Genomic DNA, 24979 nt, shown 5'->3' with positions numbered 1-24979 from the left:
AATTCATTCATTCACTCAATCGTATTTATTGAGCGCTTACTGTGTGCAGAGCGCTTGGGAAGTGCAGTTGACAACATATAGAGGCGGTCCCAACCCCACAGCGGGCTCTTCGATGTTCGCCACCCTTCCCCGCCGGCTTCAGCGGACGAGTAGCCCTCTCCAGGGCGAGGACCTCATCTCGTCCGGGGCAGGGTTTAGCGCGCTGGATGAGAGGGGTGGGGATGGGCTCCATTTTCAGGTGGACATTGACCCTCCGCCCTCGGGGAGGACTGATGGATCGATGGACATCAGAAGCCCGAGGGATTTTCTTGGCTCTGGGCCCTGCCTTGCTCAGGTTACATGGCCTGTATGGAACCCGGAGCGTCACCACTTGGACTTTGTCAGAGGTCCATTTGTGGCGGAGAGGGCACGGGTTCCCTCTCGCTTCCCCTCTGGGCCCCGCCTGGCTCCCTCAGTCTGCAGCCATGCGGGGTTCGGGCTGTTGGCTGGGCCTGGGCCTCCTCGCAGGCCTAGCCCTCGGAGCAGCGTTGCCCCCTCCGTGCCCCAGGTACCCAGACTGAGCCAGGGGTGGTGGGCGCCCCGGGATGGGGGGCGTGCCGACCCTCCCCATCCTCTGCGCACCGCTCTGCAGAGGCTGGGGGCCCAAGGGGAGGGGACCCAGCGGTGAACCTGTCCTCGTCTCTCCCCGCAGTGAGATATTCTGCTTCGGATCGCTCCTGCGGCAAGTACAGATGGCCAAGCTCTTCCCAGACGACAAGGAGTTTGTGGACATGCCGCTGAACAAGGGGCCCAGTGAGCAAACGGGGCAGGGGGGTGTGGGGAGGGCTGGAACTGGGGCCCCAGATCGCCCTCTCCACCTTTCCAAGATCAATCAATCAATCAATCGTATTTATTGAGCGCTTACTGTGTGCAGAGCACTGTACTTAGCGCTTGGGAAGTCCAAGTTAACATATAGAGACGGTCCCTACCCAACAGTGGGCTCACAGGCTAAAAGGGGGAGACAGAGAACCAAACCATACTAACAAAATAAAATAAATAGAATAGATATGTACCAGTAAAATAAATAAAGTAATAAATATGTACATACATACATACAGGTGCTGTGGGGAAGGAAAGGAGGTAAGATGGGGGGGTGGAGAGGGGGATGAGGGGGAGAGGAAGGAATCAATCAATCAATCGTATTTATTGAGTGCTTCCTGTGTGCAGAGCACTGGACTAAGCGCTTGGGAAGTCCAAGTTGGCAACATATAGAGACGGTCCCTACCCAACAGTGGGCTCACAGGCTAAAAGGGGGAGACAGAGAACCAAACCAAACATACTAACAAAATAAAATAAATAGAATAGATGTGTACCAGTAAAATAAATAAAGTAATCAATCAATCAATCAATCAATCAATCAATCGTATTTATTGAGCGCTTACTATGTGCAGAGCACTGTACTAAGCGCTTGGGAAGTACAAATTGGCATCACATAGAGACAGTCCCTACCCGATAGTGGGCTCACAGTCTAAAAGGGGGAGACAGAGAACAGAACCAAACATACCAACAAAATAAAATAAGTAGGATAGAAATGTACAAGTAAAATAAATAAATAAATAAATAAACAGAGTAATAAATATGTACAACCATATATACATATATACAGGTGCTGTGGGGAGGGGAAGGCGGTAAGGCGGGGGGATGGAGAGGGGGACGAGGGGGAGAGGAAAGAAGGGGCTCAATCTGGGAAGGCCTCCTGGAGGAGGTGAGCTCTCAGGAGGGCCTTGAAGGGAGGAAGAGAGCTAGCTTGGCGGATGGGCAGAGGGAGGGCATTCCAGGCCCGGGGGATGACGTGGGCCGGGGGTCGATGGCGGGACAGGCGAGAGCGAGGTACAGTGAGGAGATTAGTGGTGGAGGAGCGGAGGGTGCGGGCTGGGCAGTAGAAGGAGAGAAGGGAGGTGAGGTAGGAGGGGGCGAGGTGATGGAGAGCCTTGAAGCCCAGGGTGAGGAGTTTCTGCCTGATGCGCAGATTGATCGGTAGCCATTGGAGGTTTTTGAGGAGGGGAGTGATATGTCCAGAGCGTTTCTGGACAAAGATAATCCGGGCAGCAGCATGAAGTATGGATTGAAGTGGAGAGAGACACGAGGATGGGAGATCAGAGAGAAGGCTAGTGCAGTAGTCCAGACGGGATAGGATGAGAGCTTGAATTAGCAGGGTAGCGGTTTGGATGGAGAGGAAAGGGCGGATCTTGGCAATGTTGCGGAGCTGAGACCGGCAGGTTTTGGTGACGGCTTGGATGTGAGGGGTGAATGAGAGAGCGGAGTCGAGGATGACACCAAGGTTGCGGGCTTGTGAGACGGGAAGGATGGTAGTGCCGTCAACAGAGATGGGAAAGTCAGGGAGAGGACAAGGTTTGGGAGGGAAGACAAGGAGCTCAGTCTTCGACATGTTGAGCTTTAGGTGGCGGGCGGACATCCAGATGGAGATGTCCTGAAGGCAGGAGGAGATGCGAGCCTGGAGGGAGGGGGAGAGAGCAGGGGCAGAGATGTAGATCTGGGTGTCATCAGCGTAGAGGTGATAGTTGAAGCCGTGGGAGCGAATGAGGTCACCAAGGGAGTGAGTGTAGATTGAGAACAGAAGGGGACCAAGCACTGAACCTTGGGGAACTCCCACAGTAAGAGGATGGGAGGGGGAGGAGGAGCCTGCAAAAGAGACTGAGAAAGAACGACCGGAGAGATGAGAGGAGAACCAGGAGAGGACGGAGTCTGTGAAGCCAAGGTCAGATAACGTGTTGAGGAGAAGGGGGTGGTCCACAGTGTCAAAGGCAGCTGAGAGGTCGAGGAGGATTAGGACAGAGTATGAGCCGTTGGATTTGGCAAGCAGGAGGTCATTGGTGACCTTTGAGAGCGCAGTTTCCGTGGAATGAAGGGGACGGAAGCCAGACTGGAGGGGGTCGAGGAGAGAGTTGTTGTTGAGGAATTCTAGGCAGCGCGTGTAGACAACTCGTTCAAGGAGTTTGGAAAGGAATGGTAGGAGGGATATGGGACGATAACTAGAAGGTGAGGTGGGGTCAAGAGAGGGTTTTTTTAGGATGGGAGAGACATGGGCATGTTTGAAGGCAGAGGGGAAGGAACCAGTGGAGAGTGAGCGGTTGAAGATGGAAGTTAAGGAGGGGAGAAGGGATGGAGCGAGAGATTTCATAAGATGAGAGGGAATGGGGTCAGAAGCACAGGTGGCTGGAGTAGCACTTGAGAGGAGGGAGGAGAGTTCCTCTGAGGATACCGCTGGGAAGGATGGGAGAGTAGCAGAGAATGTTGAGAGCCGGGGGGTTGCGGAAAGCGGGGGAGTGACTTTGGGGAGCTCAGACCTGATGGATTTAATTTTAGTAATGAAGTAGGAGGCCAGATCGTTGGGGGTGAGGGAAGGAGGAGGGGGAGGAACTAGGGGAGGAGGGGGAGGAACCGGGGGCCTGAGAAGGGAGTTGAATGTACGGAAGAGCTGGCGGGGGTGATGGGCATGGGTGTCAATAAGGGAGGAGAAATAGTTTTGTCTGGCAGAAGAGAGGGCTGAGTTAAGGCAGGAAAGGATAAACTTGAAGTGAACGAGGTTGGCATGGTGTTTAGACTTTCGCCAGCAGCGTTCGGCAGCTCGAGCATAAGAGCGAAGGAGGCGGACAGTGGCAGTGATCCAGGGCTGTGGGTTAGTGGTGCGAGAGCACCATATTTATTATAAAGTAATAAATATGTACATACATACATACAGGTGCTGTGGGGAAGGAAAGGAGGTAAGATGGGGGGGTGGAGAGGGGGACGAGGGGGAGAGGAAGGAATCAATCAATCAATTGTATTTATTGAGTGCTTCCTGTGTGCAGAGCACTGTACTAAGCGCTTGGGAAGTCCAAGTTGGCAACATATAGAGACGGTCCCTACCCAAAAGCGGGCTCACAGTCTAGAAGGGGGAGAAAGAGAACAAAACCAAACATACTAACAAAATCAAAGGGGCAGAGATGGGGGGATGGATTGGGGGTGGGGGGGTCTCACTTAGGGGAGGGGGGCGAACAACTGCCACGTTGGCATATACCAGCTCCTAGACAGGACCGTCATCATCATCATCAATCGTATTTATTGAGCGCTTACTATGTGCAGAGCACTGTACTAAGTGCTTGGGAAGTACAAATTGGCAACATATAGAGACAGTCCCTACCCAACAGTGGGCTCACAGTCTAAAAGGACCAGGGATGGGGTGGGGCCTTCCGCCCCCAAGCCGGGGCATGTTCGTGAAGGGGGCAGATTTTTCCTCTTCCCTGGGACTGGAAGGGTGACTTGGGCTTCCTGCCCCCAGGTGAAGTGCTGCAGGATTTTAATCAGCTGGAAGAGAGGGAAGGACCCAACCTGACCCAGGCCCAGCTGAGGGCATTTGTGGGCAAACACTTCCAACCCGCCGGGCAGGAGCTGGAAACCTGGGTGCCGGGAGACTGGAAGGACAGGTATCAAGCTGACCGAGAATATAGATTTTTTTGTGTGTGTGTTTGTACTGAATGTAATAATGATGGCATTTATTAAGCACTTACTATGTGCAAAGCAGTGTTATAATAATAATGATGGTATTTGTTAAGCGCTTACTATGTGCAAAGCACTGGGGAGGTTACCAGGTGATCAGGTTGTCCCATGGGGGGTTCACAGTCAATTCCCATTTTACAGATGAGGTACCTGAGGCCCAGAGAATAATAATAATGATGGTGTTTGTTAAGCGCTTACTATGAGCAAAGCACTGTTCTAAGCACTGGGGAGGTTACAAGGTGATTCAGGTTGTCCCACATGGGGCTCACAGTCTTAATCCCCATTTTACGGATGTGGTAAGTGAGGCCCAGAGAATAATAATAATAATGATGGTGTTTGTTAAGTGCTTACTATGTGCAAAGCACTGTTCTAAGCGCTGGGGAGGTTACAAAGTGATCAGGTTGTCCCACGGGGGGTTCACAGTCAATCTCCATTTTACAGATGAGGTAACTGAGGCCAAGAGAATAATAATAATAATAATGATGGTGTTTGTTAAGCGCTTACTATGTGCAAAGCACTGTTCTAAGCGCTGGGGAGGTGACAAGGTGATCAGGTTGTCCCACGGGGGGTTCACAGTCAATCTCCATTTTACAGATGAGGTACCTGAGGCCCAGAGAATAATAATAATAATAATGATGGTGTTTGTTAAGCGCTTACTATGTGCAAAGCATTGTTCTAAGCGCTGGGGAGGTTACAAGGTGATCAGGTTGCCCCACGGGGGGTTCACAGTCAATCCCCATTTTACAGATGAGGTAACTGAGGCCCAGAGAGTAATAATAATAATGATGGTGTTTGTTAAGCGCTTATTAGGTGCAAAAAAACTGTTCTAAGTGCTGGGGAGGTTACAAGGTGATCACGTTGTCCCACGGGGAGTTCACAGTCAATCTCCATTTTACAGATAAGGTAACTGAGGCCCAGAGAATAATAATAATAATAATAATAATGTTTGTTAAGTGTTTACTATGTGCAAAGCACTGTTCTAAGCGCTGGGGAGGTGACAAGGTGATCAGGTTGTCCCACGGGGGGTTCACAGTTAATCCCCATTTTACAGATGAGGTAACTGAGGCCCAGAGAATAATAATAATAATGATGGTGTTTGTTAAGTGCTTACTATGTGCAAAGCACTGTTCTAAGCACTGGGGAGGTTACAAGGTGATCAGGTTGTCCCACGGGGGGCTCACAGTAAATCCCCATTTACAGATGAGCTACCTGAGGCCCAGAGAATAATAATAATAATAATGATGGTGTTTGTTAAGTGCTTACTATAAGCAAAGCACTGTTCTAAGCGCTGGGGAGGTTACAAGGTGATCAGGTTGTCCCACATGGGGCTCACAGTCTTAATCCCCATTTTACAGATGTGGTAACTGAGGCACAGAGAATAATAATAATAATGATGGTGTTTGTTAAGTGCTTACTATGTGCAAAGCACTGTTCTAAGCGCTGGGGAGGTTACAAAGTGATCAGGTTGTCCCACGGGGGGTTCACAGTCAATCTCCATTTTACAGATGAGGTAACTGAGGCCCAGAGAATAATAATAATAATGATGGTGTTTGTTAAGCACTTACTATGTGCAAAGCACTGTTCTAAGCGCTGGGGAGGTTACAAGGTGATCAGGTTGTCCCACATGGGGCTCACAGTCTTAATCCCCATTTTACAGATGTGGTAACTGAGGCACAGAGAATAATAATAATAATGATGGTGTTTGTTAAGTGCTTACTATGTGCAAAGCACTGCTCTAAGCACTGGGGAGGTTATAAGGTGATCAGGTTGTCCCACGGGGGGTTCACAGTCAATCTCCATTTTACAGATGAGGTAACTGAGGCCCAGAGAATAATAATAATAATAATGATGGTGTTTGTTAAGCGCTTACTATGTGCAAAGCACTGTTCTAAGCGCTGGGGAGGTTACAAGGTGATCAGGTTGTCCCACGGGGGTTTCACAGTCAATCCCCATTTTAGAGATGAGGTAACTGAGGCCCAGAGAATAATAATAATAAGAATGATGGTGTTTGTTAAGTGCTTACTATGTTCAAAGCATTGTTCTAAGCGCTGGGGAGGTTACAAGGTGATCAGGTTGTCCCACGGGGGGTTCACAGTCAATCCCCATTTTACAGATGAGGTAACTGAGGCCCAGAGAATAATAATAATAATAATAATGATGATGTTTGTCAAGTGCTTACTATGTGCAAAAAACTGTTCTAAGCGCTGGGGAGGTTACAAGGTGATCAGGTTGTCCCACGGGGGTTTCACAGTCAATCCCCATTTTAGAGATGAGGTAACTGAGGCCCAGAGAATAATAATAATAATGATGTTTGTTAAGTGCTTACTATGTGCAAAGCACTGTTCTAAGCGCTGGGGAGGTTACAAGGTGATCAGGTTGTCCCATGGGGGGTTCACAGTCAATCTCCATTTTACAGATGAGGTAACTGAGGCCCAGGGAATAATAATAATAATGATGTTTGTTAAGCGCTTACTATGTGCAAAGCACTGTTCTAAGCGCTGGGGAGGTTACAAGGTGATCAGGTTGTCCCACGGGGGGTTCACAGTCAATCCCCATTTTCCAGATGAGGTAACTGAGGCCCAGAGAATAATAATAATGATGGTGTTTGTTAAGCGCTTACTATGTGCAAAGCACTGTTCTAAGCGCTGGGGAGGTAACAAGGTGATCAAGTTGTCCCACGGGGGGTTCACAGTCAATCCCCATTTTCCAGATGAGGTAACTGAGGCCCAGAGAAGTGAAGTAACTTGCCCAAAGTCACACAGCTGACAATCGGCGGAGCCGGGATCTGAACCCATGACCTCTGACTCCAAAGCCCCGGCTCTTTCCACTGAGCCCCGCTGCGTCTCTGTTTCTATGTGTGTATGCGCCCGCGTGCTCTGGGGAAGATCTGGGGCCAACCCTGACTGGGCCGGACCGGTGTCGGTTCTGTCTTCCAGCCTCCCGCTGCTGCAGAACATCTCTGACCCCGAGTTGAGGGCCTGGGCCGGGGCCTTGCATGGGCTGTGGAAGATTCTAGGGAGAAAGGTGCGGGGGAGAGGGAAGAGCCTGGAATGCAATTCCCCGGGCCTGGAATGCCCCCAATCCCTCTGCCCATCCGCCAAGCTAGCTCTCTTCCTCCCTTCAAGGCCCTGCTGAGAGCTCACCTCCTCCAGGAGGCCTTCCCACACTCAGCCCCTTCCTTCCTCTCCCCCTCGTCCCCCTCTCCACCCCCCCATCTTACCTCCCTCCCTTCCCCACAGCACCTGTATATATGTTTGTACATATTTTTTACTATATTTATTTAATTTATTTCTACATATCTATTTTATTTTGTTAGTATGTTTGGTCTTGTTCTCTGTCTCCCCCTTTTCCCTTCAAGGCCCTGCTGAGAGCTCACCTCCTCCAGGAGGCCTTCCCACACTGAGCCCCTTCCTTCCTCTCCCCCTCGTCCCCCTCTCCACCCCCCCATCTTACCTCCCTCCCTTCCCCACAGCACCTGTATATATGTTTGTACATATTTTTTACTCTAATTTATTTCTACATATCTATTCTATTTTATTTTGTTAGTATGTTTGGTTTTGTTCTCCGTCTCCCCCTTTTAGACTGTGAGCCCACTGTTGGGTCGGGACTGTCTCTATATGTTGCCAATTTGTACTTCCCAAGCGCTTAGTACAGTGCTCTGCACATAGTAAGCGCTCAATAAATACGATTGATGATTAAGAGAAGGGCGGGGGGGACCATACGCAGCCCCCAACCCTTGCTGAGTGGCAGGGCCTCGGCCTTTCCCCCTCTCCCAGATGAAGGACGAAGTGAGGATCCAGCCGGAGCGTTATTCCCTCCTCCCCGCCAAGAACCCATTCATCGTGCCAGGAGGCCGCTTTGCTGAATTTTACTACTGGTGAGCTCGGGGGAATGCTGGGGGGATCATAATAATAATAATTATAGAATTTGTTAAGTGCGTACTATGTGCCGAGCACTGGTCTCAGCTCTGGGGTGGACCTTGTGGGGCTCACGGTGTTAATCCCCGTTTTACGGATGAGGTAACTGAGGCACGGGGAGGTTAAGTGGACGTGGGGGGCCTGGGAGGGGGCGGGACCCGACCTGCCCCAGGCCCCCTTTCCTCTCATCATCAATCGTATTTATTGAGCGCTTACTATGTGCAGAGCACTGTACTAAGCACTTGGGAAATACAAATTGGCAACATATAGAGACAGTCCCTACCCAACAGTGGGCTCACAGTCTAAAAGACTTTCCTCTCCCCTCCTTCTAGACTGTGGGCCCCCCTTCTAATCAATCAATCAATCAGTCATATTTATTGAGCGCTTACTGTGTGCAGAGCACTGTACTAAGCACTGGAGAAGCAGAGTGGCTCAGTGGGAAGAGCATGGGCTCTGGAGTCAGAGATCATGGGTTCAAATCCCGGCTCCGCCAACTGTCAGCTGTGTGACTTTGGGCAAGTCATTTCACTTCTCCGGGCCTCACCTCAGTTACCTTATCTGTAAAATGGGGATTAAGACTGTGAGCCCCACGTGGGACAACCTGATCACCTTGTAGCCTCCCCAGCGCTTAGAACAGTGCTTTGCACATAATAAGCACTTAATAAATGCCATTATTATTATTATTGGGAAGTACAAGATGGCAACATATCATCATCATCATCAATCGTATTTATTGAGCGCTTACTATGTGCAGAGCACTGTACTAAGCGCTTGGGAAGTACAAATTGGCAACATATCATCATCATCATCAATCGTATTTATTGAGCGCTTACTATGTGCAGAGCACTGTACTAAGCGCTTGGGAAGTACAAATTGGCAACATATAGAGACAGTCCCGACCCAACAGTGGGCTCACAGTCTAAAAGGGGGAGAGAGGACTAGACTGTGAGCCCACTGTTGGGTCGGGACCGTCTCTATATGTTGCCCACTTGTACTTCCCAAGCGTTTAGTAGAGTGCTCCGCACGCAGTAAACGCTCAGTAAATACGATTGAGTGAATTGAATGAATCTTTTTCCACTCTCAGGGACTCGTACTGGGTGATGCAGGGGTTGCTCCTGTCTGAGATGCCAAGCACAGTCAAGGGCATGCTGCAGAACTTCCTGGATCTGGTGGAAGAGTGAGGCGACAGGGTGGGCAGGGGTGAGGATGGGGCCCACTCGGGGTTCGGGGGTCGTGCGGGTGGCATCACAGCGCATCCTCTGACGCAGCTATGGTCACATCCCCAACGGAGGCCGCGTGTACTACCTGCAGCGGAGCCAGCCCCCGCTCCTGGCCCTCATGATGGACCGCTACGTCGCCCACACCCAGGATACGGCCTTCCTCCGGTGGGGTCCCCGGACACGGCTCCCCACCCTTCTCCCCCTTAAATAATAATAATGATGGTATTTGGTAAGCGCTTGCTATGTGCCAAGCACTGTTCTAAGCGCTGGGGAGGTTACAAGGTGATCAGGTTGTCCCAGGGGGGCGGCTCCCAGTTTTAATCCCCATTTTATAGATGAGGTAACTGAAGCACAGAGAATAATAATAATGTTGGTATTTGGTAAGCGCTTGCTATGTGCCAAGCACTGTTCTAAGCGCTGGGGAGGTTACAAGGTGATCAGGTTGTCCCAGGGGGGCGGCTCCCAGTTTTAATCCCCATTTTCTAGATGAGGTAACTGAAGCACAGAGAATAATAATAATGTTGGTATTTGGTAAGCGCTTGCTATGTGCCAAGCACTGTTCTAAACGCTGGGGAGGTTACAAGGTGATCAGGTTGTCCCGGGGGGGGCTCACAGTTTTAATCCCCATTTTATAGATGAGGTAACTGAAGCACAGAGAATAATAATAATGTTGGTATTTGGTAAGCGCTTACTATGTGCCAAGCACTGTTCTAAGCACTGGGGAGGTTACAAGGTGATCAGGTTGTCCCACGGGGGGCTCACAGTTTTAATCCCCATTTTATAGATGAGGTAACTGAAGCACAGAGAATAATAATAATGTTGGTATTTGGTAAGCGCTTGCTATGTGCCAAGCACTGTTCTAAGCGCTGGGGAGGTTACAAGGTGATCAGGTTGTCCCAAGGGGGGCTCACAGTTTTAATCCCCATTTTATAGATGAGGTAACTGAAGCACAGAGAATAATAATAATGTTGGTATTTGGTAAGCGCTTGCTATGTGCCAAGCACTGTTCTAAGCGCTGGGGAGGTTACAAGGTGATCAGGTTGTCCCAAGGGGGGCTCACAGTTTTAATCCCCATTTTATAGATGAGGTAACTGAAGCACAGAGAATAATAATAATAATGTTGGTATTTGGTAAGCACTTGCTATGTGCCAAGCACTGTTCTAAGCGCTGGGGAGGTTACAAGGTGATCAGGTTGTCCCACGGGGGGCTCACAGTTTTAATCCCCATTTTATAGATGAGGTAACTGAAGCACAGAGAATAATAATAATGTTGGTATTTGGTAAGCGCTTGCTATGTGCCAAGCACTGTTCTAAGCGCTGGGGAGGTTACAAGGTGATCAGGTTGTCCCAAGGGGGGCCCACAGTTTTAATCCCCATTTTATAGATGAGGTAACTGAAGCACAGAGAATAATAATAATAATGTTGGTATTTGGTAAGCACTTGCTATGTGCCAAGCACTGTTCTAAGCGCTGGGGAGGTTACAAGGTGATCAGGTTGTCCCAAGGGGGGCTCACAGTTTTAATCCCCATTTTATAGATGAGGTAACTGAAGCACAGAGAATAATAATAATGTTGGTATTTGGTAAGCGCTTACTATGTGCCAAGCACTGTTCTAAGCACTGGGGAGGTTACAAGGTGATCAGGTTGTCCCTGGGGGTGGGGTGGGGGGCTCCCAGTTTTAATCCCCATTTTATAGATGAGGTAACTGAAGCACAGAGAATAATAATAATAATAATAATAATAATGTTGGTATTTGGTAAGCACTTACTATGTGCCAAGCACTGTTCTAAGCGCTGGGGAGGTTACAAGGTGATCAGGTTGTCCCAGGGGGGGGCTCACAGTTTTAATCCCCATTTTATAGATGAGGGAACTGAAGCACAGAGAATAATAATAATAATAATGTTGGTTCCTCTCCCCCTCGTCCCCCTCTCCATCCCCCCCGTCTTACCTCCTTCCCTTCCCCACAGCACCTGTATATATGTATATATGTTTGTACATATTTATTACTCTATTTTACTTGTACATATCTATTCTATTTATTTTATTTTGTTTGGTTTTGTTCTCTGTCTCCCCCTTCTAGACTGTGAGCCCGCTGTTGGGTAGGGACCGTCTCTATATGTTGCCAACTTGTACTTCCCAAGCGCTTAGTCCAGTGGTCTGCACACAGTAAGCGCTCAATAAATACGATTGATTGATTAAGCGCTTACTATGTGCCAAGCACTGTTCTAAGGCTGGGGTGGATACAAGGTAATCCGGTTGTCCCCCATAGGGCTCACAGTCTTCATCCCCATTTTACAGCTGAGGTAACTGAGACATAGAGAAGTGAAGTGACTTTCCCAAAGTCACACAGCTCACAGTTGGCAGAGCTGGGATTTGAACCCATGAACTCTTACTCCAAAGCCTGTGCTCTTTCCACTGAGCCACGCTGCTTCTCGCTGCTTTGAATCAATCAATCAATCAATCGTATTTATTGAGCGCTTACTGTGTGCAGAGCACTGTACTAAGAGCTTGGGAGAGGACAATATAACAGAGTTGGTAGATGCGTTTCCTACCCACAACGGGTTTACAGCCTAGAAGGGGAAACAGACATCAGTAAATCACAGACATAAGTGCTGGGGGGCTGAGGGTGGGGTGAATAAAAAGCGAATGTATCCAAGGGCGAGGAAGAGGGAGAAGAGGAAGAGAGGGCTTAGTTGGGGAAGGCTCCTGGAGGAGATGTGCTTTTATGTTTGTATCTATTCTATTTATTTTATTTTGTTAGTATGTTTGGTTTTGTTCTCTGTCTCCTCCTTTTAGACTGTGAGCCCACTGTTGGGTTGGGACTGTCTCTATATGTTGCCAATTTGTACTTCCCGAGCGCTTAGTACAGTGCTCTGCACACAGTAAGCGCTCAATAAATATGATTGATGATGATGGTGATGATGTTTGTACGTATTACTCTATTTTATTTGTCCATATTTATTCTATTTATTTTATTTTGTTAATATGTTCTGTTTTGTTGTCCGTCTCCCCCTTCTAGACTGTGAGCCCACTGCTGGATAGGGACCGTCTCTATATGTTGCCAAGTTGGACTTCCCAAGCGCTTAGTGCAGTGCTCTGCACGCACTAAGCGCTCAATAAATATGATTGAATGAATGAATGAATGATCCTCAGTCGGATATAAAGCGGGTGTGAGTTACAGGCCAGAGACCGGAGGTGGGCGAGGGATTGGCGGTGGGATGGAGGGGATGGAGGTGAACCGGATGGCCCCTTTTCCCTCTCTTTCTTCCCTTCCTTCCCTTCTCTGCCCAGGGCCAACATCCATCTCCTGGAGAAGGAACTGGACTTCTGGAGGCAGAACCGCACGGTGACGGTGACCTTGGGGTCGCGCTCCTACAAGATGTTCCGCTATTACGTCCCCTTTGGGGGACCCAGGTGAGCCTCTGCCCCTCCGTGCCCTCGCTCCCCACCCTGCTTGGCACCGGTACCGAAGCCCCCCAAGTTTCCCCTCGTCCACCATGCAGCCCGCCGGCCCTTTCCTCCCCTAGGCCGGAGTCGTACAGCAAAGACGCGGAGCTGGCCGAGCCACTGGGCCAAGGTAAGCGGCAGTGGGGCCAGGGGAGGTTGTAACGTTCCCCAACACGCTCTGCCCAGCTCCGGGGAGCCCGTAGTTCTGTGGCCTGACTCCCCATCCTCCCTCTCTCCCTCCCTAACCTCCTTCCCGAAGCCCTCTAGATGGGAAGCACACAGTAAGCGCTCAATAAATACGATTGAATGAATCCCCCCATCTCCTTCCCCTTCCCACAGCACCTGTATATATGTATATATGTTTGTACGTATTTATTACTCTATTTTATTTGTACATATTCTATTTTATTTTGTTAATATGCTTTGGTTTGTTCTCTGTCTCCCCCTTCTAGACTGTGAGCCCGCTGTTGGGTAGGGACCGTCTCTGCATGTTGCCAACTCGGACTTCCCAAGCGCTTAGTCCAGTGCTCTGCACACAGTAAGCGCTCAATAAATACGATTGAATGAATGAATGAATGAAAAGTAAGCTCATGGGCAGGGAATGTGTCTGTATTGTTGTGGTGTACTCTCCCAAGTGCTTAGTACAGTGCTCTGCACACTGTAAGTGCTCAATAAATGTGATTGAATGAATGAATCCCCTCCCTCCTTCATCATCAATCGTGTTTATTGAGCGCTTACTATGTGCAGAGCACTGTACTAAGCGCTTGGGAAGTACAAATTGGCAACATATAGAGGCAGTCCCTACCCAACAGTGGGCTCACAGTCTAAAAGACAGTGGGCTTACAGTCTAAATCTGTTATCCCTCCTTCCCGGGATAATAATAATAATAATGATGGCATGTGCAAAGCACTGTTCTAGGCGCTGGGGAGGATACAAGGCCATCAGGTTGTCCCACATGGGGCTCACGGTCTTAATCCCCATTTTACAGATGAGGTCACTGAGGCCCAGAGAAGTGAAGTGACTTGCCCAAAGTCTGAGCCGGGATTTGAACCCATGGCCTCTGACTCCTAAGCCCGTGCTCTTTCCACTGAGCCACACCTGGCTTTTCTCTCTCCATCCTTCATCATCATCATCAATCGTATTTATTGAGCGCTTACTGTGTGCAGAGCACTGTACTAAGCGCTTGGGAAGTACAAATTGGCAACATGTAGGGACAGTCCCTACCCAACAGTGGGCTCACAGTCTAAAAGGGGCCAGTCCTTCCCAACGGTCCCTGCCCTTCCTCCCTCCTTCCTTCCCGGGGTCACTGGCCCCGCGTCCCAGGAGTTGTGTGACCGACCCATTCCCATTCCCGGACAGCGGATCGGGAGGAGCTGTGGTCGGAGCTGAAGGCCGGGGCCGAGTCAGGCTGGGACTTCTCCTCACGCTGGTTCGACCTGCGCCAGGAGGCCGGCACCCTTCGGGACACGCGGACTAGCCACACGGTGCCCGTGGATCTCAACGCCTTCCTCTGCCAGGCCATGGGCCTGTTGGCCAAGTTTCACACCATACTGGGTAAGGGGCTGAGAGAAGGTGGCAGTGCCCCCTGTACCCAGGGCCTGGGAGAAGGAGCTTTCTTTTGGTTAAGCGCTGACTATGTGCCAAGCACTGTCCTAAACTCTGGGGTAAATACAAGGTAATCCTTCTACATGCTTACTCTTCTACTTCTACTTATTTTTATTTAATGGCATTTGTTAAGTGCTTACTATGTGCCAAGCACTGTCCTAAACTCTGGGGTAAATACAAGGTAATCCTTGTACATGCTTACTCTTCTACTTATTTACTTATTTTAATGGCATTTGTTAAGCGCTGACTATGTGCCAAGCACTGTTCTAAGCTCTGGGGCAAATACAAGGTAATCCTTGTACATGCTTACTCTTCTACTTATTTTTATTTATTTACTTATTTTAATGGCATTTGTTAAGCGCTTACTGTGTGCCAAGCACTGTTCTAAACTCTGGGGTAAATATAAGGTAATCCTTGTACATGCTTACTCTTCTACTTCTACTTATTTTTATTTAATGACATTTGTTAAGCGCTTACTATGTGCCAAGCACTGTTCTAAGCTCTGGGGTAAATACAAGGTAATCCTTGTAACATGCTTACTCTTCTACTTATTTACTTATTTTAATGGCATTTGTTAAGCGCTGACTATGTGCCCAGCACTGTTCTAAGCTCTGGGGTAAATACAAGGTAATCCTTCTACATGCTTACTCTTCTACTTATTTTTATTTATTTACTTATTTTAATGGCATTTGTTAAGCGCTTACTATGTGCCAAGCACTGTTCTAAGCTCTGGGGCAAATACAAGGTAATCCTTGTACATGCTTACTCTTCTACTTATCTTTATTTATTTACTTATTTTAATGGCATTTGTTAAGCTCTTACTATGTGCCAAGCACTGTTCTAAGCTCTGGGGCAAATGCAAGGTAATCCTTGCACATGCATACTCTTCTACTTATTTTTATTTATTTACTTATTTTAATGGCATTTGTTAAGCGCTTACTACGTGCCAAGCACTGTTCTAAGCTCTGGGGCAAATACAAGGTAATCCTTGTACATGCTTACTCTTCTACTTATTTTTATTTATTTACTTATTTTAATGGCATTTGTTAAGCGCTTACTATGTGCCAAGCACTGTTCTAAGCTCTGGGGCAAATACGAGGTAATCCTTGTACATGCTTACTCTTCTACTTATTTTTATTTATTTACTTATTTTAATGGCATTTGTTAAGCGCTGACTATGTGCCAAGCACTGTTCTAAGCTCTGGGGTAAATACAAGGTAATCCTTGCACATGCTTACTCTTCTACTTATTTTTATTTATTTACTTATTTTAATGGCATTTGTTAAGCATTTACTATGTGCCAGCACTGTTCTAAGCTCTGGGGTAAATACAAGGTAATCCTTGTAACATGCTTACTCTTCTACTTATTTACTTATTTTAATGGCATTTGTTAAGCGCTGACTATGTGCCCAGCACTGTTCTAAGCTCTGGGGTAAATACAAGGTAATCCTTCTACATGCTTACTCTTCTACTTATTTTTATTTATTTACTTATTTTAATGGCATTTGTTAAGCGCTTACTATGTGCCAAGCACTGTTCTAAGCTCTGGGGCAAATACAAGGTAATCCTTGTACATGCTTACTCTTCTACTTATCTTTATTTATTTACTTATTTTAATGGCATTTGTTAAGCTCTTACTATGTGCCAAGCACTGTTCTAAGCTCTGGGGCAAATGCAAGGTAATCCTTGCACATGCATACTCTTCTACTTATTTTTATTTATTTACTTATTTTAATGGCATTTGTTAAGCGCTTACTACGTGCCAAGCACTGTTCTAAGCTCTGGGGCAAATACAAGGTAATCCTTGTACATGCTTACTCTTCTACTTATTTTTATTTATTTACTTATTTTAATGGCATTTGTTAAGCGCTTACTATGTGCCAAGCACTGTTCTAAGCTCTGGGGCAAATACAAGGTAATCCTTGCACATGCTTACTCTTCTACTTATTTTTATTTATTTACTTATTTGAATGGCATTTGTTAAGTGCTTACTATGTGCAAGCACTGTTCTAAGCTCTGGGGTAAATACAAGGTAATCCTTGTACATGCTTACTCCTACTTATTTTTATTTATTTACTTATTTTAATGGCATTTGTTAAGCGTTTACTATGTGCCAGCACTGTTCTAAGCTCTGGGGTAAATACAAGGTAATCCTTGTACATGCTTACTCTTCTACTTATTTTTATTTATTTACTTATTTTAATGGCATTTGTTAAGCGCTTGCTATGTGCCAAGCACTGTTCTAAGCTCTGGGGCAAATACAAGGTAATCCTTCTACATGCTTACTCTTCTACTTATTTTTATTTATTTACTTATTTTAATGGCATTTGTTAAGCGCTTACTATGTGCCAAGCACTGTTCTAAACTCTGGGGTAAATATAAGATAATCCTTGTACATGCTTACTCTTCTACTTATTTTTATTTATTTACTTATTTTAATGGCATTTGTTAAGCGCTTACTATGTGCCAAGCACTGTTCTTAGCTCTGGGGCAAATACAAGGTAATCCTTGTACATGCTTACTCTTCTACTTATTTTTATTTATTTACTTATTTTAATGGCATTTGTTAAGCGTTTACTATGTGCCACGCACTGTTCTAAACTCTGGGGTAAATACAAGGTAATCCTTGTACATGCTTACTCTTCTACTTATTTTTATTTATTTTCTTATTTTAATGGCATTTGTTAAGCGCTTACTATGTGCCAAGCACTGTTCTAAGCTCTGGGGCAAATACAAGGTAATCCTTGTACATGCTTACTCTTCTACTTATCTTTATTTATTTACTTATTTTAATGGCATTTGTTAAGCTCTTACTATGTGCCAAGCACTGTTCTAAGCTCTGGGGCAAATGCAAGGTAATCCTTGCACATGCATACTCTTCTACTTATTTTTATTTATTTACTTATTTTAATGGCATTTGTTAAGCGCTTACTACGTGCCAAGCACTGTTCTAAACTCTGGGGCAAATACAAGGTAATCCTTGTACATGCTTACTCTTCTACTTATTTTTATTTATTTACTTATTTTAATGGCATTTGTTAAGCGCTTACTATGTGCCAAGCACTGTTCTAAGCTCTGGGGCAAATACAAGGTAATCCTTGCACATGCTTACTCTTCTACTTATTTTTATTTATTTACTTATTTGAATGGCATTTGTTAAGTGCTTACTATGTGCAAGCACTGTTCTAAGCTCTGGGGTAAATACAAGGTAATCCTTGTACATGCTTACTCCTACTTATTTTTATTTATTTACTTATTTTAATGGCATTTGTTAAGCGTTTACTATGTGCCAGCACTGTTCTAAGCTCTGGGGTAAATACAAGGTAATCCTTGTACATGCTTACTCTTCTACTTATTTTTATTTATTTACTTATTTTAATGGCATTTGTTAAGCGCTTGCTATGTGCCAAGCACTGTTCTAAGCTCTGGGGCAAATACAAGGTAATCCTTCTACATGCTTACTCTTCTACTTATTTTTATTTATTTACTTATTTTAATGGCATTTGTTAAGCGCTTACTATGTGCCAAGCACTGTTCTAAACTCTGGGGTAAATATAAGATAATCCTTGTACATGCTTACTCTTCTACTTATTTTTATTTATTTACTTATTTTAATGGCATTTGTTAAGCGCTTACTATGTGCCAAGCACTGTTCTTAGCTCTGGGGCAAATACAAGGTAATCCTTGTACATGCTTACTCTTCTACTTATTTTTATTTATTTACTTATTTTAATGGCATTTGTTAAGCGTTTACTATGTGCCACGCACTGTTCTAAACTCTGGGGTAAATACAAGGTAATCCTTGTACATGCTTACTCTTCTACTTATTTTTATTTATTTTCTTATTTTAATGGCATTTGTTAAGCGCTTACTATGTGCCGAGCACTGTTCTAAGCTCTGAGGTAAATACAAGGTAATCCTTGTACATGCTTACTCTTCTACTTATTTTTATTTATTTACTTATTTTAATGGCATTTGTTAAGCGTTTACTATGTGCCACGCACTGTTCTAAGCTCTGGGGTAAATACAAGGTAATCCTTGTACATGCTTACTCTTCTACTTATTTTTATTTATTTACTTATTTTAATGGCATTTGTTAAGCGCTTACTATGTGCCGAGCACTGTTCTAAGCTCTGAGGTAAATACAAGGTAATCCTTGTACATGCTTACTCTTCTACTTATTTTTATTTATTTACTTATTTTAATGGCATTTGTTAAGCGCTTACTATGTGCCGAGCACTGTTCTAAGCTCTGAGGTAAATACAAGGTAATCCTTGTACATGCTTACTCTTCTACTTATTTTTATTTATTTACTTATTTTAATGGCATTTGTTAAGCGCTTACTATGTGCCAAGCACTGTTCTAAGCGCTGGGGAGGTTACAAGGTGATCAGGCTGTCCCACGGGGGGCTCACAGTCTTCAAACCCATTTTCCAGATGAGGGAACCGAGGCCCAGAGAAGTTAAGTGACTTGTCCAAAGTCACACAGCTGACAAGTGGCGGAGCTGGGACTTGAACCCATGACCTCTGACTCCAAAGCCCGGGCTATTTCCACTGAGCCACGCTGCTTCTCTGTTATTTTGTTAGTGATGTGCATTTAGCTTTAATTCTATTTGTTCTGAGGACTTTGACACCTGTCTACATGTTTTGGTTTGTTTGTCTCCCCCTTCTCGACTGTGAGCCTGTTGTTGGGTAGGGACCGTCTCTAGATGTTGCCAGCTTGTATTTCCCAAGCGCTTAGTACAGTGCTCTGCACACAGTAAGCCCTCTGAGCCCCCTCCTTCCTCTCCCCCTCCCCATCCCCCCAGCCCTACCTCCTTCCCCTCCCCAGAGCACCTGTATATATGTTTGTACAGATTTATTACTCGATTTATTTTACTTGTACATATTTACTATTTTATTTATTTTATTTTGTTAATATGTTTTGTTTTGTTGTCTGTCCCCCCCCTTCTAGACTGTGAGCCCGTTGTTGGGTAGGGACCGTCTCTATATGTTGCCGACTTGGACTTCCCAAGCGCTTAGTCCAGTGCTCTGCACACAGTAAGCACTCAATAAATACAATTGATTGAATGAATGAATGAATGAATATATAGACTAGACTGTGAGCCCACCTTCTAGCCTGTGAGCCCACTGTTGGGTAGGGACTGTCTCTATGTGTTGCCAACTTGGACTTCCCAAGTGCTTACTACAGTGCTCTGCACACAGTAAGTGCTCAATAAATACAATTGAATGAATGAATGAATAAATACGATTGACTGAATGAATGAATGAATATATAGACTAGACTGTGAGCCCACCTTCTAGACTATGAGCCCACTGTTGGGTAGGGACCGTTTCTACATGTTGCCGACTTGTACTTCCCAAGCGCTTAGTCCAGTGCTCTGCACACAGTCAGCGCTCAATAAACACGATTGAATGAATGAATAAATACTATTGATTGAATGAATGAATGAATATATAGGCTAGACTGTGAGCCCACCTTCTACACTGTGAGCCCACTGTTGGGTAGGGTCCAAGTTGGCAACACATAGAGACGGTCTTCCCAAGCGCTTAGTCCAGTGCTCTGCACACAGTAAGCGCTCAATAAACACGATTGAATGAATGAATATGATTGAACGAATGAATGGCATAGAGAAGTGAAGTGACTTATCTTAGGCCACACAGCAGAGAAGAAGTGGTGGAGCTGAGATTATTTGCTGCAGCAGGAGTTGGCGTCGCCCGCTCTTGTGCCAGTTAGCGTTGCCCTTGACCCTCTCTCCAGGGAACCAGACACAGGCCCGGGCCTTCCAGGACCAGCGGGCCGAGTGCCAGGCCGCCCTGAGCGCTGTGCTGTGGGATCCGCAGGCTGGCACCTGGTTCGACTACAACCTGGCCAAGGGGCAGCGGCACCAGGCCTTCTTCCCCTCCAACCTGGCTCCGCTCTGGGCCGGCTGCGCCCCAGGCCCGGAGGAAGGGGACAGAGCAGTCAAATACCTGCAGGTGCGGAGGCCGGGCCGGTGGGTCTGTGTCTACCCCTATTGCTGTGTGTGCTTGGGGAGGGCTGTAACCTCTCTGGTCCGGCCCCTCCTTCGGTGGGGTGACAGGGCGGCCCTGTCCCCTCTCCCCTCCAGGACAGCGGTATCCTGAACTTCGGGAAGGGGATCCCGACCTCGCTGAAGCAGAGTGGGGAGCAGTGGGACTATCCCAACGCCTGGGCCCCCCTGCAGGAACTGGTCATCACCGGTAAGTGGGGAGAGGCATTCATTCAATCGTATTTATTGAGCGCTTACTGTGTGCAGAGCACTGTACTGAGCGCTTGGGCATATCTATAATTCTATTTATTTCTTCTGACGCTACTGACGCCCGTCTACTTGTTCTGTTTTGTTGTCTGTCTCCCCCTTTTAGACTGTGAGCCCGTTGTTGGGTAGGGCTTGTCTCTTATCTGTTGCCGAATTGTATTTTCCAAGCGCTTAGTCCAGTGCCTGGCACATAGTAAGCGCTCTATTCCTTCTGACGCTATTGACGCCCGTCTACTTGTTCTGTTTTGTTGTCTGTCTCCCCCTTCTAGACTGTGAGCCCGTTGTTGGGTAGGGCTTGTCTCTATCTGTTGCCGAATTGTACTTTCCAAGCGTTTAGTCCAGTGCTCTGCACATAGTAAGTGCTCTTTTTGTTCTGATGATTTGACACTTGTTGTCTATCTCCCCCTTCTAGACTGTGAGCCCGTTGTTGGGTAGGGCTTGTCTCTATCTGCTGCCGAATTGTACTTTCCAAGCGCTTAGTCCAGTGCTCTGCACATAGTAAGCGCTCTATTTGTTCTGACGATTTCGACATCTGTCATCTACATGTTTTGTTGTCTGTCTCCCCCTTCTAGACTGTGAGCCCGCTGTTGGGTAGGGACTGTCTCTATGTGTTGCCGACTTGGACTTCCCAAGCGCTTAGTACAGTGCTCTGCACACAGTAAGCGCTCAATAAATACGATTGATTGATTGTATTTTCTAAGCGCTTAGTCCAGTGCTCTGCACATAGTAAGTGCTCCGTTCTGCCGATTTCGACATCTGCCTACATGTTTTGTATTGTTGTCTGTCTCCCCCTTCTAGACTGTGAGCCCCTTGCTGGGTAGGGACCGTCTCTACATGTTGCCGACTTATACTTCCCAAGTGCTTAGTAAGCGCTCAATAAATACGATTGAATGAATGAACGAACGAATGAATGGGAGGGGGTAAGGGCCCCCTTCCCTCTGCAGTGGCTCAGAGCAGTTTTTGGGTTTGGGGCCGGGGGGGGGGATGGTGTGCCCAGGCCTGGCCGAGTCGGGGTCCGAGCGGGCCGGGGCCGCGGCCTTCGTGCTGGCCCAGAACTGGATCAGGACCAACGTGGACACCTACAAGCGCCACAAACACATGTACGAGAAGGTGAGGCCCCCCCCCCCCCCCGTCCGCCGCGCGACCCCCCCCGCCCCCGCCGGGACACACGGGACAGCGGCGCCCTCCGCTGGCGACGCGCAGTACTGCAGCGGGGCCGGGCCCGCCTCTCTCGGCCGGCAGCGCCCACTGCCCGTCCTGGGCCAAAACCGCTCCTTCCTTCTTTCTTTCCTTCTCTCTTTCTCTCCCTTTTTTTTCTCCCTTTCTCTCTCTCTCTCTCCTTCCTTCCTTCCTTCCCTTCTCCTTCCCCTCCCCTTTCCTCCCCCTTCCCTCCCCTTCCCCTCTCCTCCCCTTTCCTTCCCCTCCCCTTCCCTTCCCCTTCCCTTTCCTTCCCCTTTCCTTTCCTTCCCTTTTCCTTCCTTCCCTTCTCCTTCCCTTCCCTTCCCTTCCCTCCCGCAGTACGACGTGAGCGGCGACGGGGAGCCCGGAGCCGGAGGGGAATACCAGGTGCAGGTGAGCCGCGGGGCGGGAGGGAGGGAGGGAGGGAAAGAAAGGGGGGATGGGGAGATGGAGGGAAAGAAGGGGAGTGGGAGAGGGAAAGAAGGGGAGTGGGAGAGGGAAAGAAGGGGAGTGGGAAAGGGAAAGAGAGGAATGGAAGGAAAGGGGAGGGGGAATGGAGGGAAAGGGAGGATGAGGAAGTGGAGGGAAACAAAGGGGGGGGTGGGGAAGTGGAGGGAAACAAAGGGAGGATGGGGAAGTGGAGGGAAACAAAGGGGGGATGGGGAAGTGGAGGGAAACAAAGGGGGGATGGGGAAGTGGAGGGAAACAAAGGGGGGATGGGGAAGGGAAAGAGGGATGGAAGGAAGGGGGTAAGGGGAGGGAAGGAAAGGGGAGGGAAGGGAAGGGGAGGGGGAATGGAGGGAAAGAAAGGGATGGGGAAATGGAGGGAAAGAAAGGGAGGATGGGGAAGTGGAGGGAAAGAACGGGGGGATGGGGAAGGGAAAGAGAGGAATGGAAGGAAGGGGGTAAGGGGAGGGAAGGAAAGGGGAGGGGGAGTGGAGGGAAAGAATGGGGGGATGGGGAAGTGGAGGGAAAGAATGGGGATGGGGAAAGGGAAGGAGAGGGATAGAAGGAAGGGGGTAAGGGGAGGGGGGAATGGAGGGAAAGATAGGGAGGATGGGGAAGTGGAGGGAAGGAAAGGGGAGATGGGGAAATGGAGGGAAAGAATGGGGAGATGGGGAAATGGAGGGAAAGAAAGGGGGATGGGGAAGGGAAAGAGAGATGGAAGGAAGGGGGTAAGAGGAGGGAAGGAAAGGGGAGGGGGGATGGAGGGAAAGAAAGGGAGGATGGGGAAATGGAGGGAAAGAAAGGGGGATGGGGAAGGGAAAGAGAAATGGAAGGAAGGGGGTAAGAGGAGGGAAGGAAAGGGGAGGGGGAATGGAGGGAAAGAAAGGGAGGATGGGGAAATGGAGGGAAAGAAAGGAAGGATGGGGAAGTGGAGGGAAAGAACGGAAGGATGGGGAAGTGGAGGGAAAGAACGGAAGGATGGGGAAGTGGAGGGAAAGAACGGAAGGATGGGGAAGTGGAGGGAAAGAACGGAAGGATGGGGAAGTGGAGGGAAAGAACGGAAGGATGGGGAAGTGGAGGGAAAGAAAGGAGGGATGGGGAAATGGGGGGAAGGGAAAGAGAGATGGAAGGAAGGGGGTAAGAGGAGGGAAGGAAAGGGGAGGGGGAATGGAGGGAAAGAAAGGGAGGATGGGGAAATGGAGGGAAAGAAAGGGGGATGGGGAAGGGAAAGAGAAATGGAAGGAAGGGGGTAAGAGGAGGGAAGGAAAGGGGAGGGGGAATGGAGGGAAAGGAAGGATGGGGAAGTGGAGGGAAAGAACGGAAGGATGGGGAAGTGGAGGGAAAGAACGGAAGGATGGGGAAGTGGAGGGAAAGAACGGAAGGATGGGGAAGTGGAGGGAAAGAAAGGAGGGATGGGGAAATGGAGGGAAAGAAAGGAGGGATGGGGAAATGGAGGGAAAGAAAGGGGGATGGGGAAATGGAGGGAAAGAAAGGGGGATGGGGAAGGGAAAGAGAAATGGAAGGAAGGGGGTAAGAGGAGGGAAGGAAAGGGGAGGGGGAATGGAGGGAAAGAAAGGGAGGATGGGGAAATGGAGGGAAAGAAAGGAAGGATGGGGAAGTGGAGGGAAAGAACGGAAGGATGGGGAAGTGGAGGGAAAGAACGGAAGGATGGGGAAGTGGAGGGAAAGAACGGAAGGATGGGGAAGTGGAGGGAAAGAAAGGAGGGATGGGGAAATGGAGGGAAAGAAAGGAGGGATGGGGAAATGGAGGGAAAGAAAGGGGGGATGGGGAAGGAGGAAGGAAGGAAGACGGAAACGGGAAGATAGGGGCAGGGGAATATTTATAGTTATGTCTATTTGTATTGATGTCTGACTCCCCTCACCCTCAAGACCTTGAGCTTGTTGTGGGCAGGGATTGTATCTATTGCTGTATTGTACTTTCCCAAGCGCTTAATACAGTGCTGTGCACACAGTAAGTGCTCAATAAATACGACTGAATGAATGGAAGGAAAGAAAGAAAGGGGGGACAGGGGCATGGAGGAAAAGAAAAGGGGGATGGGGAATGGAGGGAAAGAAAGGGGGAAGGCCGAGGGGGAAGGGGGGAACACAGAAGAAATGGCAAAGAGGATGGCGGGGATGGGGTCTCCTTTCTACCTCTCCATTTCCCCCTGCCCTCTCCTCAGGTGGGCTTCGGTTGGACCAACGGGGTGGCTCTGCAGCTCCTGGCTCGCTATGGCGACCGCCTGACATCGGGGACGGGGCAGCTGGCCCTACCCCCAGTGGCCCTGATCCTCGGCCCCCTCCTCTACCTGCTGTGCTGAAGCACTCCCCCTCGAGCCCCACCGCCTCCC

At 48.1% G+C, this 24979-nt stretch overlaps 1 protein-coding gene across 3 annotated transcripts; it reads left to right on the top strand.

The window, feature by feature from the left end:
- The first annotated feature begins 440 nt into the window (after nt 1-440).
- On the top strand, nt 441-24979 carry TREH (trehalase). Of its 3 annotated transcripts, none has more exons than XM_038754091.1 (15): nt 441-547; nt 692-792; nt 4322-4466; nt 7476-7563; nt 8316-8416; nt 9541-9633; nt 9725-9841; nt 12966-13088; nt 13202-13251; nt 14481-14675; nt 20487-20704; nt 20836-20947; nt 22001-22113; nt 22522-22575; nt 24812-24979. In XM_038754091.1, exons 1-15 carry the CDS (start codon nt 465-467, stop codon nt 24947-24949), a joined length of 1731 nt encoding a protein of 576 aa, XP_038610019.1. In that variant the 5' UTR covers nt 441-464; the 3' UTR covers nt 24950-24979. The 3 variants fall into 3 exon arrangements, with proteins under 3 accessions (XP_038610019.1, XP_038610020.1, XP_038610021.1); XM_038754092.1 differs by having other exon boundaries at nt 22001-22103; nt 24812-24846; XM_038754093.1 differs by lacking the exons at nt 9541-9633; nt 9725-9841.

The sequence above is a fragment of the Tachyglossus aculeatus genome, chromosome 11 (genome assembly GCF_015852505.1).
Source record: "Tachyglossus aculeatus isolate mTacAcu1 chromosome 11, mTacAcu1.pri, whole genome shotgun sequence".
Lineage (NCBI taxonomy): Eukaryota > Metazoa > Chordata > Mammalia > Monotremata > Tachyglossidae > Tachyglossus > Tachyglossus aculeatus.
Note: the sequence above shows the minus strand (reverse complement) of the source record. Positions and strands in the feature narration are given on the sequence as shown.

Excerpts from the sequence above, each read along its gene's own strand:
- TREH (XM_038754091.1), top strand. The coding sequence starts at position 465 with ATGCGGGGTTCGGGCTGTTGGCTGGGCCTGGGCCTCCTCGCAGGCCTA. Across the intron at positions 7,564-8,315 it reads GGAAGATTCTAGGGAGAAAG|ATGAAGGACGAAGTGAGGAT; the intron begins GTGCGGGGGAGA and ends CCCCTCTCCCAG. Across the intron at positions 13,252-14,480 it reads GGCCGAGCCACTGGGCCAAG|CGGATCGGGAGGAGCTGTGG; the intron begins GTAAGCGGCAGT and ends ATTCCCGGACAG.